At 42.4% G+C, this 21,988-nt stretch overlaps 1 protein-coding gene across 8 annotated transcripts in view; it reads left to right on the forward strand.

Annotated features, from left to right (window-relative positions):
* Window positions 1-21,988, forward strand: part of myt1b (myelin transcription factor 1b) — a 111,824-nt gene that overhangs the window by 59,436 nt on the left and 30,400 nt on the right. For 6 of the 8 annotated variants that reach the window (XM_034592011.1, XM_034592012.1, XM_034592016.1 and 3 more), the window contains exon 3: window positions 17,743-17,849. In XM_034592011.1, coding sequence (XP_034447902.1) covers window positions 17,743-17,849 — 107 coding nt within the window. Of the gene's footprint in view, window positions 1-11,954; window positions 12,008-12,108; window positions 12,342-17,742; window positions 17,850-21,988 lie in introns of those variants that run through there. The other 2 variants (XM_034592018.1, XM_034592019.1) reach the window with 2 other exon arrangements.

A 21,988-nucleotide genomic window follows, 5' to 3' on the forward strand; every position in this document is an offset into this window, starting at 1 on the left:
ATGTTTGTGTGTTTTACTTAAAATTATAATTTCATTAAACTAAGAAATAATTTATGTTAACTAATGATTTTGAGTGAAGAGGGCTAATGTAAACTTGAATATGTGCTCTGCATTAATTATGTTTTTTAGTTAATACAACTTGACCAAGTTTTTCCAAATCCTGACTGTGTGGTAACCTTACCACACAGTCTTGATAAAGCAGAAACCTTTTGAATCTATGATTAATAAAAAATTGAATATATAATATATTATTTTACAGAATTAAACTATTGACAACGTTAAACTTTCCTCTAATGTGTTTTGCTATTTACTGCACGTCAATAAACATCCACAGCAGTAAACCTAGTTTAACTGGCAGATTGAAGTACATCCACCAGCTCCTCACAAATCCAAGACATGAGGCTGGAAAACTGTGGCATACGAAGTTATCGTTGGCTTAATTCTGTCTTACATGTTCCATGGCAAGTTTTCAAACTCTTATCTAAACCGTAGGACTCAGCTTCTCACAGTCAAATGGGAACATTGAACTATAGTTTGGTGTGCACCGTTTATGTTTGTGTGTACAAAAATTACATTTTACACATAAATTCTATTATTTAAAAAGGTTTATTTATGAATTTGTGTAAACACATTTCCCTTAAAGTATTTTCTAATTTATTTTTTCATTTTTACTATCTATTTTACTATTATCATCTATCCATAAGCAAATGCCCAGTATAGGGCTTTGGAAGCTGGCACTCTATTCATAATTCCATGGGGTTACATGTCAGGTGTATGTGCACACTGAGAAAGAACATTGCATATTGTTTGGTATGTCCTTAGTATGTCTTTAAAGTCATAAGAGCTTCAGAGCATTTGTGTTTTTTCTTCCCTCTCCATCACTTTCCCTTCCATTTGCCTCTTTCCTTCTCATCACATTTAAGGCTTAGCCATTAGGACGAGAAGGTTTGACACTGAAGTGCCTGCTACATGCATCACAGTCCCTTAGAGAAAACTGAGGAGACGACCACACATGCACTCATTCTCTAGAGTGGGCATGAACTGTATTTTTGAGACACTTGGGGGACAATTGATGCGGCACACTGTGCAACAGATTATCAGCATTTTTTAAAAATCTTGTGGTGAATCACAATGGAGGATTTGATGTTTTATTAATCTGTCTAAAACTCACTGCAGCCATGTGTTATCAATGTCAAAAGATGAGTTATATGCGAGCGAGTAGCACAAGTGCACTGCACGAGGCTGGAGGAAAAAGATAAAAGATGACAGCATCGGTGAGCCGTCTTGAGTTGGGTTAGTTGGTTACTATGGATACCATACATATGTGCACCAGCTCTTGACACACACACTCTGTCAGAGCCCGACCTTCTTCAGCCCCCCCTTCACTGTCATAACATCACTCACACCCGGCCCACTCCGAGCCACCTCCCCACCAACATAATGACATTTGCATACAGATGTCTCACTTGTGCTGATAATGCATGCGACATGTGCATGTGTGTCTGTGTGTTAGAGAGTGAGAATGTGTATAGGATGTGAATGTAATCAGCTGACATCTAAGTACAGGTTGGGGCTTGAAGGCAAAGCAGCATGTGCAACCTTGTGAAAAAAAAATCCTCATTACAATCATTATCACCATCATTATCACAAGTACAACTTCTTTGGCTGGAACACACACACACACACACACACACACACACACACACACACACACACACACACACACACACACACACACACACACACACACACACACACACACACACAGTTACTTAAGCACTCTGAAAAGTGAGAGTTTGGGGGAGGAAGACAAGATGGAGGGATGGGTGAATTGAGGGAAAAAAACTCCTTCTAGTTTGCTGGAACAACTGTGCCTGGCAGACAGAAGTAAAAACGGGATTGAGTCAAAGTCGTCAGGCCCCGTTCCAAATCTGTGGCCCTACCCCCAACCTCCCTCTTTCACTTCTTCTTCTTGTAGCGTTTTCTTCTCTTGCCTCATGAAACAAGCCACCTACACTTTAGGACATCTGCTAAGCTGATTTTCTGGGGCTTAGCAGCACCACAGTAGTATCAAAGAGATTAGGTGAAACAACATCCAACTCTGGCTTTGTGCTGTGTTTCAATAACGCAGCGCTGTGCGACCGTGCGCATGTGTTTGTGCCTGTTCGCCTCCAGTGCGCCCTTGCCAGCTTGCTGTGTATGCGCGTGGGTGTGTGTGTGTGTGCATTACAGTGCCATAAGTCACAGAGCTGGTGTAATACAGTTGGATCTGGAGTGTGAGTGCTTCTTTGCGTACAAGGATTGAGAAAGCGTAACCAGAGAGCTGCTTCAGAGGATGTCTTAGTCTTTGTTTTCGTGCCAAGCCCATTATCACTGGAGAAAAATCATTTCCAGAAAATAAACTGTTGTTTGGCACCGCTGGAAATCCACTAAATGTTGGAGTTATTTTTGCCCTGTGATGACTAACAATCATATATTTGCCCTTAATGTGTTTTTACTCTGTTTATTTGTCTTACTTACTGACTCTAGATGCAGTTTTCACCATGCAGCACATGTTAATTTGTTTTTCCTCTGCCATACATTTGGTAATGAAAGGGTGCTTTATGAAGCGAAGTGACTATCTTACTGCATTATGCATGCATGATGGCTAACGCTTAGTAACTATCCACACATGTAATTAAGTAGTGAAATGTAATAATGTCATTTATCCCTCTGGGTTTAGGGTTTGAATAATTGCTGCCGAGTCAGCCTACTGCGCATTATATTTATGCGTGTATGTATGTGTGTGTGTGAGTGTGTGTGTGTGAGTGTGTGAGTGTGTGAGTGTGTGTGTGTGAGTGTATGAGTGTATGAGTGTATGAGAGATCAAGAGAGGGAGTTCTCATTCAGTTTCTTTCTTTCTTTCCTTCTGTCTTTCTTTCCAGCAGCTTTCACTTTTTTGTGCTCACTAACTAGAGAAAAGAGAGTGGAGGGAGAGAAGAGGAGAGGAGAGGGAGGCTGGAGGAGGGGTGGGGTGGGTGTGTGTGTGTGTTTGTGTGTGTGTGTGTGTGGGGGGGGGGTCATGGGGTTGAAAGAAGAAAAGAGAGCAAGCCAAAGAGCGTCGGGTGCTGTGTCAGTCTGATATTTTCCATAGTGACAGCTGGGCCCAGAAGCTCAGACCCTTTTCTTCTGGCACACAAAGCCCATTAAGTATGCCACTCGCTCAATGGCCCCCGCAGCCTCCAAATTGCTCCAAGCTCCTCCCTAAAGTGTGGCAGCCTTTGTCATTGTAATCAGGCCTTGTTTGTGAAGTGCTGCCTGTATTTACCGCTGCTCAGGGTGCATATTTGCCCAGCCTGCTGCTGCTGGGTGAGCACAGGAGGCAGAGCGAGGGGAGAGAGGCTGAGAGACAGAGGAGAGGGCTGAAAGATGGGGGAAAATTATAGAAGTTGAGCGCTGGAAATAAAAAAGAGGAGGGGAGAGGAGATGGGAATAGTTTGCAGGCGTGAGCGAAGAGAGGATAATAAAGGATGCGAGGGTCAAGTGTGCAGAGAAGATGCGGCGCCGCAGGACAGAGGAAGGGAAGTGAGGAATTCAGCAGAGGGGAGGCCTCAAAGAATTTGACTCAGTGACTTTGGAGGGTGACGGGGGGTCAGGCGGTCGACCGCAGCAGGGGGGACAGAGTGTGAGACACAGGGGAGGAGTGTGTGGGCACAATGATGCTCGTCTGGACTGCACCGTAGACGAGGAGGGGTGGGATGGAGGGGGCTCATTCGCGACTCCCTGAGATGTGGCATCATGGCTGCACATCGAGGGATTCATGCTTGACAAAAAGTTAGAGGGGCAAAGTGACGGAGAGCTGCAGCAGACAGACAGAGGAGCGGAGCGATGTAATGCCTTTTGGCAGAGCTGACCCCATTCCACGTGTCACCCCACCCTCCCCACCCTCCACCCTTTGGGCAGGCCCAAGTTGCGGACCGGGCTGGGTGAGCAGGGGAGGGTCTCCAGCGATGACGGTCATCCAAAGTGGCATCCAGACCAAACTTTGTCTGTCTCTTGGCCTTTTCCTCTCTCTCTCTCTCTCTCTCTCTCTCTCTCTCTCTCTCTCTCTCTCTCTCTCTGCGTGTGTGTGTGTGCGTGCATGTGTGTGTGTGTGTGTGCACCCTTTTAAAAATTCATAAGTCCCACAAAAGAGAGCGGAAGGAGAAGTGTAATATGTGAGTAATGAAGAGCCAGGGGCAGAGTGTGTCCTCGCCATGTGAAATATTTTCATACTACACCAACGTTGATTAAGTTAAAGTATAATTTAACAAGTCTGTCTTAAAACAATAGTCAGGTGCCTACAGTCACCGTAATAATTCCTAATGTTCACGCTGCATTTAAGAGACCCCCCTCCTAAAGTGTTTTCATTGTAAGCAGTCATAAACTAAATCCACTGTCCTAGTTCTGTGTAATAATACATTCCTAAATCACGCTGGATTTCTCTCTATGCCTGAGTGTGTCAGATAAATTAGGCATAATTTTCCAGTTCTTAACTTCAGAAAAGGAAATGAATAAGAAACACCGCAGCGCATAAACAAATGAGAATTTTATAACTAAAAAGACTGACACTGGAACAATAGTTAAGATAAATAATTTTCTATTTAGTTTTCAAGAAAAAACTGAAAACAAGAGTATCATTTGAAGATGTCAGAAGTACGACTGTGATTTTGTCCCACATCATTTCAATAAAATCATTTTTTGTCTAGGTGCATGGGACAAAAACCTGTTTAATATTCCATGTGGTCATATTTGAGTAAGTGTGATGCTATCCTTTGGTATGTTGGATGGATGTTTAAATAACTGAAGATAGACTTTTATAAAAATCCCTGGTTGAACCGCTGCGTCTAATGGGAGTTGACAGATATGAGTATGATCACGCTGCATGGATGTTAGAGAGAAAGAGACAGCAAGGTTGGGGGTGTGAAAGTGAGAGAGTGAGAGAGAAGTGGGGGTGGCATACAGCCATAGTGTTATAAAGCTGATTGTTATCATGAGACTGGGAACAGCACTCTGATGTCCATCTGTGCATGAGCCCAGGATGTGGGCTCTTTTTTCACACACATCCTCAGATAACGCAGTCTGAACTCCTGTTCCACTTCCACTTTCTTTGTTACGTCAATCACAAATCTGCACATTTATTAAAGTGGAAAACTTTACTTCCAACCGAGCGGCGACCCTTTTGTCTCTAGCAGCACAGTCAAAAGTTGTTAGTTTCTAAGATGCTGAATAGTGATGATAATGCGCCAGAGGGAACATTTAAGAGGACTTCTGAATAATGATGATGATGAGTGAAATTTCCATTAATTAGCTCACCCAGGTCATTTTCTCAACTAGGTCCTGTTCCCTGCTCTTCACTGTGTGTGCGTGTGCGTATGTGTGTATTTGTTTAAACTTTATTGTCACCACCATCTCCAGGACAGCTGGAGGCTATGTCAGAGTTCAGCTGCTTGTTATACAGAGCCAAGAAAAAGAGGAGAGGGTGTGTGTGTGTGTGTGTGTGTGTGTGTGTGTGTGTGTGTGTGTGTGTGTGTGTGTGTGTGTGTGTGTGTGTGTGTGTGTGTGTGTGTGTGTGTGTGTGTGTTTGGTCCTATCTGGGTAGGGGAACAGAAGGGTAGGGGGTGAATAGTAAAGTTAATAGGCTAATCAGAGCACCGTGCTCAAGAAGAATACAAGAGGCTGTCTGGCATCCTCAGATAAAAAACTTACTGTGGAGACCCAGCAGTCCTCCTCAGCAGCAACACCTTCTTTGTCCACACACATGCGTACACATCAAACCAATTTAATAGGCAGTGAATTCATACATATATATATATATATATATATACATGTGTGTATGTGTTTCTGACTTATTAGTGCCACTGAAGCCGAGACGAGGAATTAAGAGAGATGTGAAGAGAGAGGGGATGTGGGCATGTTTTAGTTTAGTTTACATTAGTTAAGTTTAGTTTAGTTTAGTTTAGTATAAGTTGAGTAGTAGTTTAAGTTTTAGTTTGGTTTGAATTTAGTATTTAATTTAGTTTTAAATTTAGTTTTAATTTTAGTTTAGTTTATGTTTAGATTAAGTTTTTTCTTTAGTTTAGTTTAGTTTAGGTTTTTCATTTAGTTTTTCTCAGTTTAGTTAAGTTGAGTTCACATTTAGATTTAGTTTAGTTTAGTTCAATTTAGTTAAGACTCTTAAAGGACTCTTATTATGGTTTTACTCGGTATCTCCAATGATTTTATCATCGTATAATATTTGTATTCTTTTTTTAAATTTCTTGCTGTTTTAAAATTTCCGTTGTATAGCCCCCCCCCCCCCCCCCCCCCCCCACCAAATCCATCTCCCACATTGTAGCATTAGGCCTCATCCATACTAATATTTCTCTAATACTTAAAACGCTTGTGTGGATGAGATCCAATCAGGAAGTGAATGCAGGTGATTACGTCACAGATTCCAAAGGTCTCCGGTTCTGCTCGTCTGTTTCAAGGGCTCACAAACTCTAAAGCAGTGTGGATACCAGGCGTAAACATAGCTAATGCCTTTTAATACTAAAATATGTTAGTGTGGATGTAGCCTGAATTTTCTCATCTCAGCACTGGCTGACCATTGCCATTTATATTTGTCAGTGAGCCACAGTAGTCGGCTTTTGTCCATTACCTGCGGCTGGCCTGGCTGAAAACAGACTCTCTTCCGTCTCTTTTCATTCAGTTGTTGAACGTCGTTCAGTTAGTGTGGTATTAGAGACCAAAGCAAAATGTCCTATTGTTGCCAGAGCTCCACAGAGACGTGTGATGGGGAATGTTAAACTACACTGAGGTGGTTTCTGGTTGTAAAAACCACAAATATATTTTCTTATGGATAAGGAAAACATTGGAACATTGTAAAACATAAGGCCTTTAATTCTTTTGAGCTTAATTCAGTGTAGTTTAATGACTCACAATTATTAAAGCCTACATAAAGGAATAGAATGAAACTATTCAAGCTTATAAAGTAGAATTAGTGAATTAACTGTATTTAGTTTGGCACAGTTGTACAGGTAATTCAGTTTTATGGTACAAAAGTGTTTTAACCCTGGTGAGAATGAGGGAGATTTCGTTTTTATAAATGTTATTGTTTATAAAGTTTCATACCTGAAAAAGTACATGCTATTAAACTAAAACAAATATAAAAACTAAACTAATTGAAACCATACAACAAACCTTCAAAGCACTGAGAAAATGTTTTGGTAATGTGCAGCTCTCCTGAAGAGACAGTAGAAAAAAACAAAACAATCACATCATTAAACATGTGTGAAATAAAACGAAATGAAGAAGAAAAGCAGTAGAATGTGTTGCGGTTGCTTTACCCCCCATTACATCTTGGAGCGATGGGGATGGGGGTAATGGGAGCAAAGCAATTGGAGAGCTCATTATCTGGCAGACCATCTGCTATTGGGAGGGAGGAACTGTCTGTCTGTTCCAGACACAGGCACTCTGAATAGGCCTGGAGTTCCAGTGAAAATGTTCGCTCTAACTTACCTAAATTAGCTGTGCATCTGGTATATTTGGTCACGTGTGATCGAGGGGGAAACCTGCGGCGGAGACATGAGTAAAGGAGAGATGTGGGGAAATATTGAATAAGTTAATGTTGGGCTGAGGGTGGATTATGTGAGGCTGAAAGAATAAAGAACCTAAAAGTGCTCATCATTGAAACTGTGTTTCTGGTTGACTGTCATTTGTTATGTATTCATTTATAGTTTTTTCTTTGCAACACAGTTTTATTTCTGATATGTGTGTTGTCATTGTGGACACAGTTAAAAGAACTTTGGATATGTTACATACTTGTCTTGCAGCATTAGAGGGTCAGTGAGCCTTCGAAAATTATGACCTTTTAATATCTTTATGGTTTTTTCTGATGATGGGTTTGTTTGGTATATGGAAGCATTTTATATTGTTTGGAACCGAATGTTTTTATTTGTTTGAGTCAACAATAATACGAACTAGTAGCATGTACACATTTGTCGATAGTTTCTGTTATTTGGAAATGTTCAGCTTGAGGTACTGCAGATCTAAATAGGAGTTTTATAAATGAAAGAGTTGTATGAGTAAAGTGATTTTATGTTTTAAATCAGATTCCAGGGGAGCTTATAGTGAGTGTGAGAAGTTGCGGGGCGCAGCAGATGCTCTTTGTTGCTGCTCAGCCCATTGTTGTTGAAAGCTGACACTGGAGCGCTGGGATTGGCTGCGACTCCCGGCAGCAGGCGGGCACAACCCCTCCCCTATTGGCTCCCCGGGCGTGTCAGTCAGTTGTGCGCCCCGCCCCCTACCCGGTCGAGGGGGGAAGTTTGGAGTAAAGTTTGCGGAACTTTGTTTGGTGCTGGCAAAGTTGAGCGGCAGCAGTGTACGGCCGCTGCGGGACTGAAGAGAGACACAGGAGCACCGCAAACATGAAGCTGTGCCGCACTTTCCTGGGTTCGTATCACTCACTTTGTTTCCACTCGACAACTTTGACAGAGGAACTTACTGTTGCGGCATGTGCGTGTTTTCTGAGCTGACACTGATCTTCTTATTTCATTATTAGACTCAAGGCTATAGACAAATGTCATCTTTAGAGTCAGCAGCTCTGTTGAATTTCAAAATAAAAGTCTTTGTATTGTATTGAAAGAGGGTTATAGTTGTTTCTGATCACAGCAGCTGTTAAGTGTAAAACCTTTCTATCGTCACACACCAACATCTTTAAGTCGTCTTGTGAACTTCTCTTACTGAAACTAAACTTCCACCCCTGTGGTTAAAAAAAGAGAGAGAAATAATTTCTAGCCAGACAAAGGACAGTTGGTCCCTAGGGGACCGTGTGGCCCCGGTACCGTGGGGACAATGCCAAGCTGCGGGCTTATTAAAAAACTTTTTTGTTGTGTTAGTCTGTCGGCTTGTTCCATCTGTCGAGGGACTACAGGGGCCTCCCCCGGTCCCAACCTCAGCGCTCAGTCAGCTGCTGCCCCCATGTAATATTTATACTGGCTGCCTGTACAATGCAGCCAGCGCATATAGTCTGTGGTGACGTGAGCTGCAAAGAGCCGAAGGCCCCCGGGCCATCTGCATCTGCAGACGGACTTTTGTCACAACAGGAGGAAAAGTTTCCCCAGATGATATACCGTCTGCTCAGACGTCACCCTCTTGATCTCACTTTACTCTTATTTAGTTTACTTCTGACAAGCCATGATTATAGAAGTGAAATGATTCTTTATTTCTAGTTTACTAACAAACGTGAGGTGTGGTTTAGATTTAGTTTTGTAGTACTCAGATAGTACCTATAACAAAAGTGTTCTTAGTATGGTCTCGTTGGTTTTAGTTGAGTGACACAGATTTCACTTTGTCACAACAGGAGAAGAAGTTTTCCCATATGATAAAACGACTGCTCAAACATTTTTCAATCTCACTTTACTCTTATTTAGTTTATTGATTACTGAAGTGAATTCATTTTTTCAGTTTTAGATTAAACATGAGATTTTGTTTAGATTTGAGTTTTTTAAAAAAAATCAGTGTAGAAGTACTCAGTCACTTCAACTCATGAAAAAAGAGTTTGATATGATTATAGTGTGTTTTAGTTGGTTTTAGTTTAGTGACACACACTTTGTAACAACTGGAGAACAAGTTTTCCCTCATGACAAACAGCCTCCTCACTCATGACCTTTTTGTTCATCTTAGTTTACTTTTATTATGTTTACTGGTTACAAGCGATGAATTAATTTTTTTCTTTTGTACTTTAGTAACAAACATGTTTTCATGCTTATAATAAGGTTTTAGTTTTTTTAATCAGTGACTTAAACTAATGAAAAGGGGTTTTCTTAGATTTTAGTGTGTTTTATTTAGTTTTAGTTTAGTGACACACAATAGGCATACACACAAATAGAGGCACAAAAGTTTTCTCAGCTGTTTATGAAGAGTTTTGTTTGAGTTTCGTTCTTTAACATAAAAGCTAATCAAAGCCAAGAAGTCATAGCATTTATCTTAGTTTAGTTTCATTTGTGACAATGCAGGCTTAATTTAGCAATAAACAATCTCCTTATTGAAAATCAAATCTTAAAAGTGAAAGGACTTGAGATAAAGTATTAAAGTGCAACAATTAAGATCATTTGGTAAGACACACAATTAAATAAATAAATTGATGAAGTGAAGTTGGTTTCAAAAACAGATTTGTGTAACTCCAGTAAACTGAAGTCTGATATCACAGCTAATGAGGCAGATAGTTAGTGAGAACAGCGAGCAGACAAAAGCCTTTGTTAGTTCAACAATGAGCTGGAGGGAGGTTTTGTGTGTGTGAGTGTGTGAGTGTGCAGGCCTGAGAGGGTCGGAGCTGTCCGTGGTTCTGAACTCAGACAGACACGGAGGTCCTGCTCTGTGGAGCTGTCTGCAGTCCTGAACCCAGAGCACAGCAACTAGAAGAACAACACGAGTGCTGTGCAACATGCACTTTCTATCTATTCTGTCATCTTCAGAAATATGTTTCACTCTCTCCTTTAAGCTGACCTGTAGGCCTGACTTTACACACCCACACAGGGCTTGGATTATTATTATATATTTATTTATTTATATATATATATATATATATATATATATATATATAGATATATACACACACATATCCCCTCTTTTGTTTATTCAATTGTCAATACTGTTGTTGTGTGCGTCCTCTCTCTCCACGCCCACAGTCTGAAATCATACTGATGCGCCGTGCACGGCCGGTGATTGATTTCAGCTCCAATGCATAACAATGGGATTGCACAAAAAGAGCCTGCTGCAAAGAGATAAGAATTTAATAGAATTTCTGAAAGCTGAAGGTTGGGCTTTTTGAATATTCCCTGCATACGCGGCGTGGAGACAGCAGATAAAGGATGGCATTTGTGGGGACTATTCTCAAATGGCTTGTAATGAATGGTTGTCATTTCCACTAATGGTTTCAAAACAGCGGAGCAAAAGCACGGTGTGAGCAACATTTGGGAGAGACTCCAAGTTTGTACTGTTCAGACCGGCTGTTTGTTGTAAGAGCTGCACTGACAGCGGGCGTTATTCTGTCAATGAGCTCTCAAAACTATCCACAGATCTCTGACTGACAGTGATCACTCCTCTGACAGCTCCAAACAAACCTCACAACCTGATATAAACAGTTTCTCTCTATTGCTGTTTTTTCTCCTCCAGTGATAATTCAGATTGATATCCACCCCCTCCCCTCCCCCGAGCGTATATAATTTTTATTTAAGCTCCCTCTGAGACTCGCCTCTCTGCCTATATGTCGTTAAAACCCCTCTTTCGTACACGGAGGAATTATCGGATGCTGATAACTGCACACAAGTACTACATCAACTCCCAGTGTAAGAAAAAAGTGAATGAATTTCTGGAAGGTACCACTTTCCAGGATGTATGTGAGTGTTGGATTTGGGGTGTGTGTGTCTGTGTGTGTGTGTGGAGTGGGGGGTGAAGGATGGATTACAGCAGCTATAACCCCCATAATGCATTTGCGGAACATCAAGAAGTTGTCAGCGGGTGAAATGTATAAAATATGAGCTCATTGTGGTGTGTAATATTGTGTTGGCTGTGGAGCCCTGCAGGGGCTGGAGAGATGCTTCTCTAAACACCGGCTGTGATATGATATGATGTGCAGGAGACTGCTCATCAATGTGAGAAGTGTGTTTTCATATTTCGGGTGAATGTTGCGAGAAAAAAAAAAAAATTGTAGTTTGAAGTCCTCCGTTGTGTTGGCTCAGATGGTGTGTGTGTTTGAGAGAGAGAGAGATGGATGGAGGGAGGGAGAGGGTGTGAGTGTGTGTGTGTGTGTATATACATATGCCCATTGAGTTAGTGTGTAGTAAGGGGGGGGGGGGGGACCTGAAGCCCTGCCCATGTGATGCTGGAGGTTTTACTACAGCCTCCGTGATGTCATGGCAAAGGGCGGAGGCAGCAGATCGGAGGGGTGGGGGAGTGGAGAGGGGCTGGGGGTGGAGGGGGGGTTACAATGGCTCACGAGGGAAAGGTAAGTCAATATTACGTTTTTTTTTCTCGCTGACAAAGGCAAATGAAGCCATGTTTTTTTTGCTTACAAACAAGTAACATCTTAACGCCCTCGGTATACAGAGCCGTGCGCCGCCGATGCGCTGCGTTTAGGAGAGGTCGCCCGGACAGCTTCCCCATCCACTCCTCATTATTTACCACATCTGGACGTTTGTACCGGGATAGAGGATCGCCTTTAAAAAAAACATTTACTCGGGATATTTTTGGGGGGTTTTAACAAACTACTTGAAGGCGACCTGCAACTCTTACCAAACACAGCGAGGACGCAGCAAACCTCAGAGGAAATATTGTTGAAGGTAAACAGAAATGAACGCCGCTTATGTTTGGATTGTAAACTGCAATTTTTTTTGTTATGATTATTACGATTATTATTTGTATTTATAGATCTAAGGCCTTTTTTGGCGTAACTTTGCTGTGTCTCTGCACCCTCACAGCCTTTTAACGCAGCACCGACAGCGCGGTGTTTGACCGAGATTAGTGCTGTTTTTCACATTTTCATATTTTCTGATTCCTCCGGTATGAATGAAAACTTGCACTCATCTACGACCTCTCAGCAGTTTGACCGGTTTCTAGTCTTCTTTAAAGCTTGGATGTGTGCAGTGGGTTTATTCTGCTAGTAACGTGTGGGAACTATAGAGGAGATGCTGGGTTTTAGCCCTCAGAGGTTGCTCACATTTACGCTGACGCCTCATAGTAAAGTGGGAGCGAACCAACCATGGCGCTTTCTCGGAGGCTCGGTGCTGCGTGGTGTTTACCCACCTCTCCGTGACTCTGCCTCTGTTGTGGATATATGTTGCTTCATCTGCGTGTGTGTGGGGCTGAGGAAAACACACTCGGTCTGAGAATGGGCCACGTTATGTTCCTCTGAACGCTCTTTACGCACGGAGTCACAGCCCGAGTGTCTTCTCCTCACTGTCCTCTAGTTTCACCTTCTGTATCTCCAGGTTTCACTGTACTGCTGCGCGCACTACACGAGCCGTGCGTCGCTTTCTGGCTGGTTACAGTAAAAAGAGTTTAGCACAAAAATTGTGTTATTATGGGATGTGACACTGGGCGTTGAGCAGGACTCCGTCCCCTGTTTGTTTGTGCGTGCGTGCGTGCGTGTGTGTGTGGATGCACGGACAGATGGATAGATGGATGGTGTGTGTGTGTGTGTGTGTTTGAGAGAGGGAGGGGTTGGCCATTTGATCCTCTGCAGCAAAATAACAGAGATGCTCTCTTCAAATGTCAGCCGCCTTTAGTGGTGCGCAGATGGAAAAAAAGTCCTCTGAAGCGCACTGGAAATAAACAGCTCCATCCAGCTGCACATTTCACTTGATTTCGAAGCGGTCACCTCGTCGGATTCAGCCGGTGCGGGGCAGAATATGAGCCCGTGTGTGTGTGTGCGCGCGTGCGTTTTCCTTTACTATCCACCCCTTCTTGATTTGCTTAGATGGCCACGTAATGCGCTGTGTGTGCGCCTCTGTCAAAGCACCTGCGTCCTAAGATGGAGGAAAGAGATGAGGGATGATGATACGCGGTGTTATGTCACCCGCTCTCGGAGCCGCTGTAGTGGCCTGTGAGGCTGCTCGCTGCTCTGATGGGAAACTTCAGCTGCGAGTTGAAATGTTGGAAAATCACAGAGAGGAGGAATCAATCTGAACTTACTTTCCATGCACTTCACTGTTTCTGGTTCAAAATGACCCACCTAAGAAATAACGGAGGCTTGGCTTTTCAGGCAAAAGTCTTTTCATTGACAAATAAAGGCCTTTCTATAATGATGTTGGACTTCTTCTGATGGTGATGTTTTCGATGACTTTAACTACTAAAATCACAGACATCTGTTCACCGGTGCAGCTTTGAAATGTGAAGCTGCAGTTGTAGCTGTGTTTGAGGCATTTGTGTTTAATTAAAACTCATGAAACTGCACAGAGGGATCCTTATCTCCGAGTGTTGTTCTGCTTAATGCAGAATGAATAGTGAGGTCAAAATGAAATGCATCTTAGGCAGAAACGATAAGACACCTATTGTTTCTCCTCTGTTTACTTTTCCTGTGAAATGTAGCCTAGTTTCAGGGGATTACAGAATTAGGTTATTGGTGCCTTATGCTGTTAGTGGAGGCGAGAGCAGCAGAGTATAGAGCTGCGTTTTAGCACAGCCCCTGATATGAAGTTGCTTCTGTTATTTTTTTCTTTTTAGTTACAGTGATAGGAGGAAACCTCTCTATTTATGAAGGGTTGAATAGCCCGTGGTGAGGACAGCAGGTGCCGGAGGAGAGAGCGCAATAAACATGTTGGAGGAGCAGCTGGGGCCAAATTGCACCCTTGTCATTCAAAGCCTATCAGAAATCTAAGCAATACAAGCAAAGGTCAGGGTTGGCCAGGCTTTCAATGGAGAGGAGGCATTTAAAATGAAAGCCTGGAAATAATGGATTTCATGCCCTGCATTAAAAGGGAAGTAAATTAGACAGAAAGAAATGAAAATTCATTAAAAAGTAAGGAGAATCTGCAGAAGAGCATTACGCACAGGAGTGTTTGGAACATCACAACCTGCAGCCTTGGGCGGGGGTCTTTTAGGTGCATTCTGCCTGACACTGCCTTTCTTGTTTTATTTGACCTTCAGGCTGTCATAAGAAAACTGAGGTTAGACACCGCAAGTGAAGAATTTGAGAGAATTTATTTATTTTTCTTCTTATCTATAAATGACAAATCCAATTCTGACATCTGCCAGATAATCCTTTCACTCTGCCCCCCCCCCCCCCCCCCCCCCCCCCCTGCTGACACAAAGAAATCAGTGAGTAATTTAAGACTGTCCCGCTCTGCAACTTTTGATTTCTCTGCCTCTTCAGTGTGGCTCTCTGTAATCACACAAAGTTGTATCTAAATCCTGCTTAACAGGACCAGGGGTGTACAGCTGGCCCCGGCCCTGTATGTACACTAATACTGTTACAGACAGTTCACCCTGGTATTTAATCTAACTATGGATTTAGGCGTCTTTGCTCCATTGTCCCATCACTGTAAGCTGCAGACTGGTAATGGAATTACTGGATCCTAAACTTTGTTTTCTGCTAGGATAAGGTCTTTTGTATCAGTTTTAAAGGCTAAGTGTTTATTTTTGGACTGATACTATTTTCATCGCAGAGAACAATAAAGAGTTTCTAAACTTTGCCTCCCAGGAATGCAAACTTTATGAAAAAAAAATAATAAAAAAACACAAAATCCTGGTAGTGAAATATGATTCTGTTTTAATCCATTCATTTTGTATTCGTCTTTCTCCCCCCGGCCTCCCTCGCTTCTGATTAGGCGAACCTCCCTCGCGAACGGCTAATTGTCTCATACTCCTCCAATTTTCACTGCAAAATAACGAGCTGTGAGTCTTTTAGGTGGGAATGAGCAGCATCGGATCAAAGAATAAGAGAGCACATATCCTGAGCAGACATGGCTCAAATTAGTTTGTTGTTTTGTTTTCACAAGAGGAAAGATGCAGGTGTTCAGCTTTTTTTATTTTACATGAAACAACAGATGAAAGTATAGAAAGGTCCATTTTTTTCCTGCACCTTTTGTGTGATTAATTAACTGCTTTTATAAACCGCAGAAATCAGATATATCATGCAGGTTCAACATGTCCAGATCCATTTCCTCTGTCTGTGGCAGGAACAGTGGCTCAGGACTAAACAAAGTGAGCAGGGACGCTGACACCGGCCCTGAGGCAGCATGTCCTAAAAGAGCACTGTTATATATTTGGCATTTAGCAAGGGCCCTCAGCTCCCTGTCTCCCAAACTAACAATACAGGATGGACACTCACTTCACTTCACTTTAAAAGAGGGAAGAAAAGTATAAAACTGGAGATTAAAAAAAAGAAATAAAGAAAAAAGTGAGTTTGCGTGCTTGTGTGCATGGAGATACAGTTAGCTGAGACAGAGACAGATAGAGATAGAGATGCAGACGAACAGTACTGCTGCTGTAATCACTTTTTTTGCAGGGGGGGCGGTGTTGAAAGTTGATAAACAAGCATTTTGCAAAGAGTGCTGGCAGGGCTCTGGCAAGGTTTGCATGTATTGGGCTGAAGTAAGGATGGGCGCGGGGGTTGACGGAGGAGGGAGGGCGAGGGGGGCACCGAGGATACGGGCTGGTTTGCACTGGGACCCTCTCGGAAACGGACGCGCAGCCTTTTGTTGTCTCGCCGACTGTTTGCTCTCCGATTGGCACTGGTTTTAGTGTGCACTTTGACTGCTCTGTGGGTTCACGCACAGGACAGCATGTGCAGGTAGAACAGCTCCCACTGAAAAGATGCACATAATAGGTGGGAGGAAATGAGATGGACGGATGCATCTTGCACCCTACAAAGGCCAGGGATTCAAGTGAAAAGAGTTTTATGTTTTGCCACCTACCAAGACTGATTGCAAGATATTTCAAAGAGATACATCACTGCAGTCATTTTAAATTCGGAATGTTCACTCACACATTTAGTCAAAATTCGGATAATTAGAATGTTTTGCCTTGAATCTCCACTGTATGAATTGAGAATCATTATCGCTGCTTCGTATTACATTTTCAATAGAGTGGATTCAACTAAACCTTGGTCCGTTTGAGTGTTATGTTCTCTGAGATGTTATTGAGGATGGACGGACAGGCAGCCCTTACAAAAGAGGAGTCACTATAAACTCAAGGGCACTTCCTCTTTCATAGCGTTCTGCTGCCTGCTGCAAAGACGCACAATCCATACAGCATAAAGGTGAAAGCTAAAGGGTATGGATGTGTATATATATCCGACAAAGAATCAGGTTTCACTGTATCAGCTCGGCGGTGCGCAGAAACAGAGTGGAGAAGAGAAAGAGAGCGAGATGGGGGCAGCTGAAGTGTCTGAAAGCTACACTAGTTGAAAAGTTCAGCCTTGGGCATTCATAGCGACACGCTCCGCACTCTCCCTGAACTCTAAAGTGACGGGACAAATATACGTGCACCTCCACTCACTGTTTGTTTGACAACTCCGCCATCGCCAGCATCTCTGAGAGTAGGAAGAGCGGGGAAAGGGATTTGTAATGGATTTAGTGTGTTTCTTCTGGCCGACCAGGGAGGTGAAGTGAAGCACTATTATCCTGATGAAAAAATAGGGGCAAGAGAGAGGGGGAGAAAAAAAGAGCTTTGATTTATGCATGATTCATTATTTACTGACCATTCTTCACCCCTTCTCCCCTCGCATCACCCATCCCCCTCATGCTTATATGCAGCCTGAAAAGCTCGATAAAAATGTGCAAATTTGATTGATTCTAATAGCAGACTGACAGGGACCCCAGCTGGGGCACTTAACCATACCTCTGTGTGTGTGTGTGTGTGTGTGTGTGTGTGTGTGTGTGTGTGTGTGTGTGTGTGTGTGTGTGTGTGTGTGTGTGTGTGTGTGTGTGTGTGTGTGTGTGTGTGTGTGTGTGTGTGTGTGTGTAAAGCATACACACTCTTAGTTAATAAAGGAGTGTCTGCAGTATGCTCGAGTACCCCGTCCTTCCCTCAAAGTAGCACCCCCACCCTCCCTTTCCATCCTTTATCCAAACCACTGCCCCATCCGTTGGTGCTGATGCTGATGATTTCTTATGACTACCCCCCCCCCAGACCCCCCTTTTTCTTTCTTTATCCAAAAATCTCCCACCTCTCCCCCCTTCCTCTTCTCCCATCCCTCCTTGTTGACTCACCTCCTTGTTTCCTCTCTTTCTGGTGCTATAGAAAATGAGTTTCGGGGCGAGCTGGTGAACCAGCGGTGGACACGAGGCGAGAGGACCAGCAGCCGCTGTCAGGCCTCCCAGAGACTGCAGAGCCGTCGACCAATCATGGTGAGTGACAAGGCCCTGCAGCCCATCCCCCTCAACCCCATCCCTCTTCACTACCACTCACCACACCCCTACACCCCCTTCCCTGATTCTGCTTCCTGGGCATTTCCCCAATCCCTAACTCAGCGGGGAAAGTGAAAGAGGGTGGAGGCAGAGAGAGGGGAGGATGGAGAAAAGAGGCAAGCTGCGTGTGCATTGGGGGGAGAAGGGGGGTTGGTTGATGGCCAAGCTGGACAGAAAAACATGAATCAAACAGCACATCAAATCTCCCGCTTGGCCCAGCCCATCCTTTGCCTCAGCTTAGTTCAGTTTAGTTAAGCTCAGCATGGCACAGCTCAGCGTATTCCCACTGCTGAGTTCACTTCACTTCACAAGACCTTTTTTTCTATTGAAACACAATGAAAAAAAAGAAACTCAAAAGGATGTCCTTGAGCTGCTCATACTTTTTTGTCCATGATATTCCTCCTTATCAGCAGAGTAAAAAACACTCTCTTCCACCAGCTACTTCCCTCTCCTTTAACACGCTCTGCCATTTGAAACCCGTCTCTCCTCCTTTCCGTCTTTCATTATAAAACCTTTGACCCAAATTGCCACATTTTCAAGGTTATTTATATATTCTGAAAACATCTGGTCCTTTTTTTTCATGTGAAATCACAATGGAGAGTTACCTCTTGAAAATCTGGGCAAAACATTATTTCTTTTATATATCATAATATCTTATCCAGAACAGAAATGAAGCTAATGGAAATATATTTAGAATACTTCAACAGCTCTCCAGTATAGATAATAAAGTAAAAGAGAAATGGGAGAAAGAGTTAGAAGCTAGCAGTAGAAAACTGGTTAATTATACACATACATTCTTTTCATGTCCAATTCTAAATCTTTTCTGGAAACAGATGTAAAAAATGCTGACGTAAATAATCAATTTAAAAGAACCTTTGAAATTAGAAAATCTTTTGGGCATTAACCTGCTTGGTAAGATCAAATCAGCAGAGATGCATCTTTTCAATGTACTGAGAGTGACTGCCATGAGCAAGTGACAAGGACATGGAAACAGCCAAACCCACCAAAACTTACTTCATGGCTATCAACACTAGAACAAGTTACACTAAAGATAGACTTAGTAAAATAGCAGTCTACTCTAATTTAGTCGAGAACAGGCAATAAACAAATAAAGTCAATACGTATGTATGTATGTATGGAAGATAATAAGCAAATCATTGCAATAAAGTAACAACTGAGAGTGTGACACTCAACAAAGAGATGGAGGGATTGAGGGGAGATTGAAAGAGAGATTAGTGGGGGCGGTGAGGCAGGGGGGTTGTTTTCCCCTGGGCCCAGTAAAAGTAGTTTTGCTTCCCCCCCGATGGCTCGGGTTCATCTGAAGAGATGACTTTTATTGATTTGGTTTGATTTCTGCTGCTGACAGAGCTGAGGAGAGAGCCGTTGGTTTCAAACACTATATCATGTGAAGCTGCTCCCGTCTGTTTGGCCTGACACTTATGATACCTGCCACACAATCTTCTTATTATCTTTTTAGACTTGTAGCGAAACGCAGATGAATGAAATGGACTGAAGATAAGAGCTAAAAAGATGTTTAGTTATGAACACTGGAATCCCATCGCGGATGACACGATTACGCGGTCACACGCGCTCAGTCTTTTTGCATATCAAGCGAGGAACACGTCCCCTCCCCTCCTCCCTCCTCCCTCCTCCCTCCTCACTACTCCGCTCTGCCTCATGTGAATTATTAAAGTGAAACTGAGGAAAGGCTCGCTGTGCGGTGATCCAACATGGAGGCTGTGCATGCGTGGTCCGCCTGTCGAGGGAGATGTGCAGCGTGCCTTTAATTGGCAGCTGCTGTCCGCAGGTAATATTTGGAGATGTCAGTCTTCGTCACCGGTCGTGAGCACTACTCTCCAACTCATCTCCCCACCTTAACCCCCTCCTTTCTTCATCTACTCTTGTAAACCTGAAAATGAATAAAAGAGTCATTTATGTGCACCAGGGGACGAAGGGTGACCTTCTCTCTGAAGTCATTGCCCCCAGCCAGCCATTTACATAGAGCTGTCAGAATGCAGAGCAGAGCCGAGGCCCTCCTGCACCGACCGTTGCACACAAAGAAGGACATAATTGATAATGTACAACACAGCCTGTAGGGATGAACTGCGTCTCCCTCCTCCTCTTCCTCCTTCTCTTCCTCCTCCCTTTTCTCATTCATCTACTGCTCTCCACACCACATTTCACACTAGTTAAACCCCAAGACACACACACAAACAGTACATGCACATTCTGCTGTGCACATATAGCAGTTCTTGCATAGACACATACACACACAGACAACTAGACACATTTCTTTCTAGTAATGTGTAGGCCCACCTACATGCACCGTTCCCGGAGTCTAATTAAAAGACAACAACAAGGACAACTTTTGAACATACATTTAAAAAGAGCCATTTGAAAGAAATAATGGAAATCAGGTAAATGCCTGCCTGCCTGTATCACTGGCTGTGACTTTGTGTTCATAAAAATTTAATGAGCTGGAATTGAGAAAAAGGACAGGGAGAAGAGAACTCCGATGTGTTTACCTATTTAAATGTGCGTAACTATGGTTACACAAACATGAAAGCAATGGGGGCCCTTTTCAGTCCAGGTTTTGATTCATCTGATGACTATCAATGTAAAGAGGAGGCAAAGGAGGGAGGATGAAAAAGTGCAGGAGTAGCATAATAGTATATCATATTTTCATGAAGGAGAAACATGTGTTTTAGTCTTATTCAAATGCACACACGCACACACTTCTTTCTCTCACACACACATATTCTTAAACACACGCTCCCCCGTGTTTACCTTCCCTTCCCAGTCATATTCAGTCATGTCAAATATTTGTACATCCACAATTTCTATACCTCCACCTGCTTTAGCATTTGATTCATCAACGTTTCGCCTTCATTACTTCTCACCAGATTTACAAGACAGTTTTAAATTCATCAACATTCAGATTTGCAACTACAATTTGCCACAGCAGTGGTTTGAGCTTGTACAGAACAGGAGATGCAGATGAAAAGACCCTTTTCTAGTCATGTTGCAGCCATTTGCATCCACTCTTCACTCTTTTCAAACCAGGCCACTATCTTTCCAGTGGTGGTGGAAGTAAAAATCTGTCGTTTTGTTTCATAAATTAACAGAAAATGTATCGGCCACTATCTTGATAATCAGTTCAGAATAACAGTCAATCTTCAACATTCCCTGGTGGGGTGTTTGATTCTCATCTTTGTCGTACATTAAAATAAAACACCCGGCTGTTGAACTGTTGGTCAGATAAAAAAAGCAATTTGAATGTCAACTGCTTTTAGAAAATGTGATGGACATTTTCCACCATTTTTTATGGCATTTCATGGACAAAACAATAAAACATTTTAAGTACAGAGGTATTATCTGCAAGATGTAAATAGGATGTCAGATGATAGATGTTCCCACACAGCCCTGTCAACACCACCATGTATTTCACACATTACTTTTAGCTGTTCTAAACATGTATCTGTTGTTTTAGCTAAATACTTCACCTATTTAGGTTTCTTTTAGGTATTTTAGTTATTAGGTTACTTTTAGCAATGTTTTTCAACCACTTATCCATGACGTTTAGCAAACTACTTCACCTATTCACTCATCCATGAGCCATTTTAATTGTTAATCTGTTACTTTTAGCAATTTATTTCATCCATTTGTCAATTAGTTTGAGCTAATTTTAAGGTTTATTCATAACCTTCAGTTTTAACAGTTTATCCATTAGAATTTCCTAATCCTTTTAACTGTCTATGTTGAACTTTTAGCTATTTGAACCACTTATCTATTACATTGTTTATTCACTAGGTGTAACCAACTAAGGTACAACAGTTGTTTATCAATCTTTATGGCTAACGGTTTCAACTTCACTGGAAGCTTGCTAATTAGTTTTCATACATTCTCAACACACAGTGCTCAGATGTTACAGCTGACTCAACATGGATTTTATTCAAACTATAATTTCAGCTTTATTTGTTTAAAGCTATTATTTGTTGAGCTATATTTTACAATATTTCCACATATACCCTCAAGCAACTGAAAAGTATCCCTACAGTAAAACTGTACTTAACATAAAC

This window comes from Hippoglossus hippoglossus, chromosome 7, assembly GCF_009819705.1.
Source record: "Hippoglossus hippoglossus isolate fHipHip1 chromosome 7, fHipHip1.pri, whole genome shotgun sequence".
NCBI classification, from domain to species: Eukaryota; Metazoa; Chordata; class Actinopteri; order Pleuronectiformes; family Pleuronectidae; genus Hippoglossus; species Hippoglossus hippoglossus.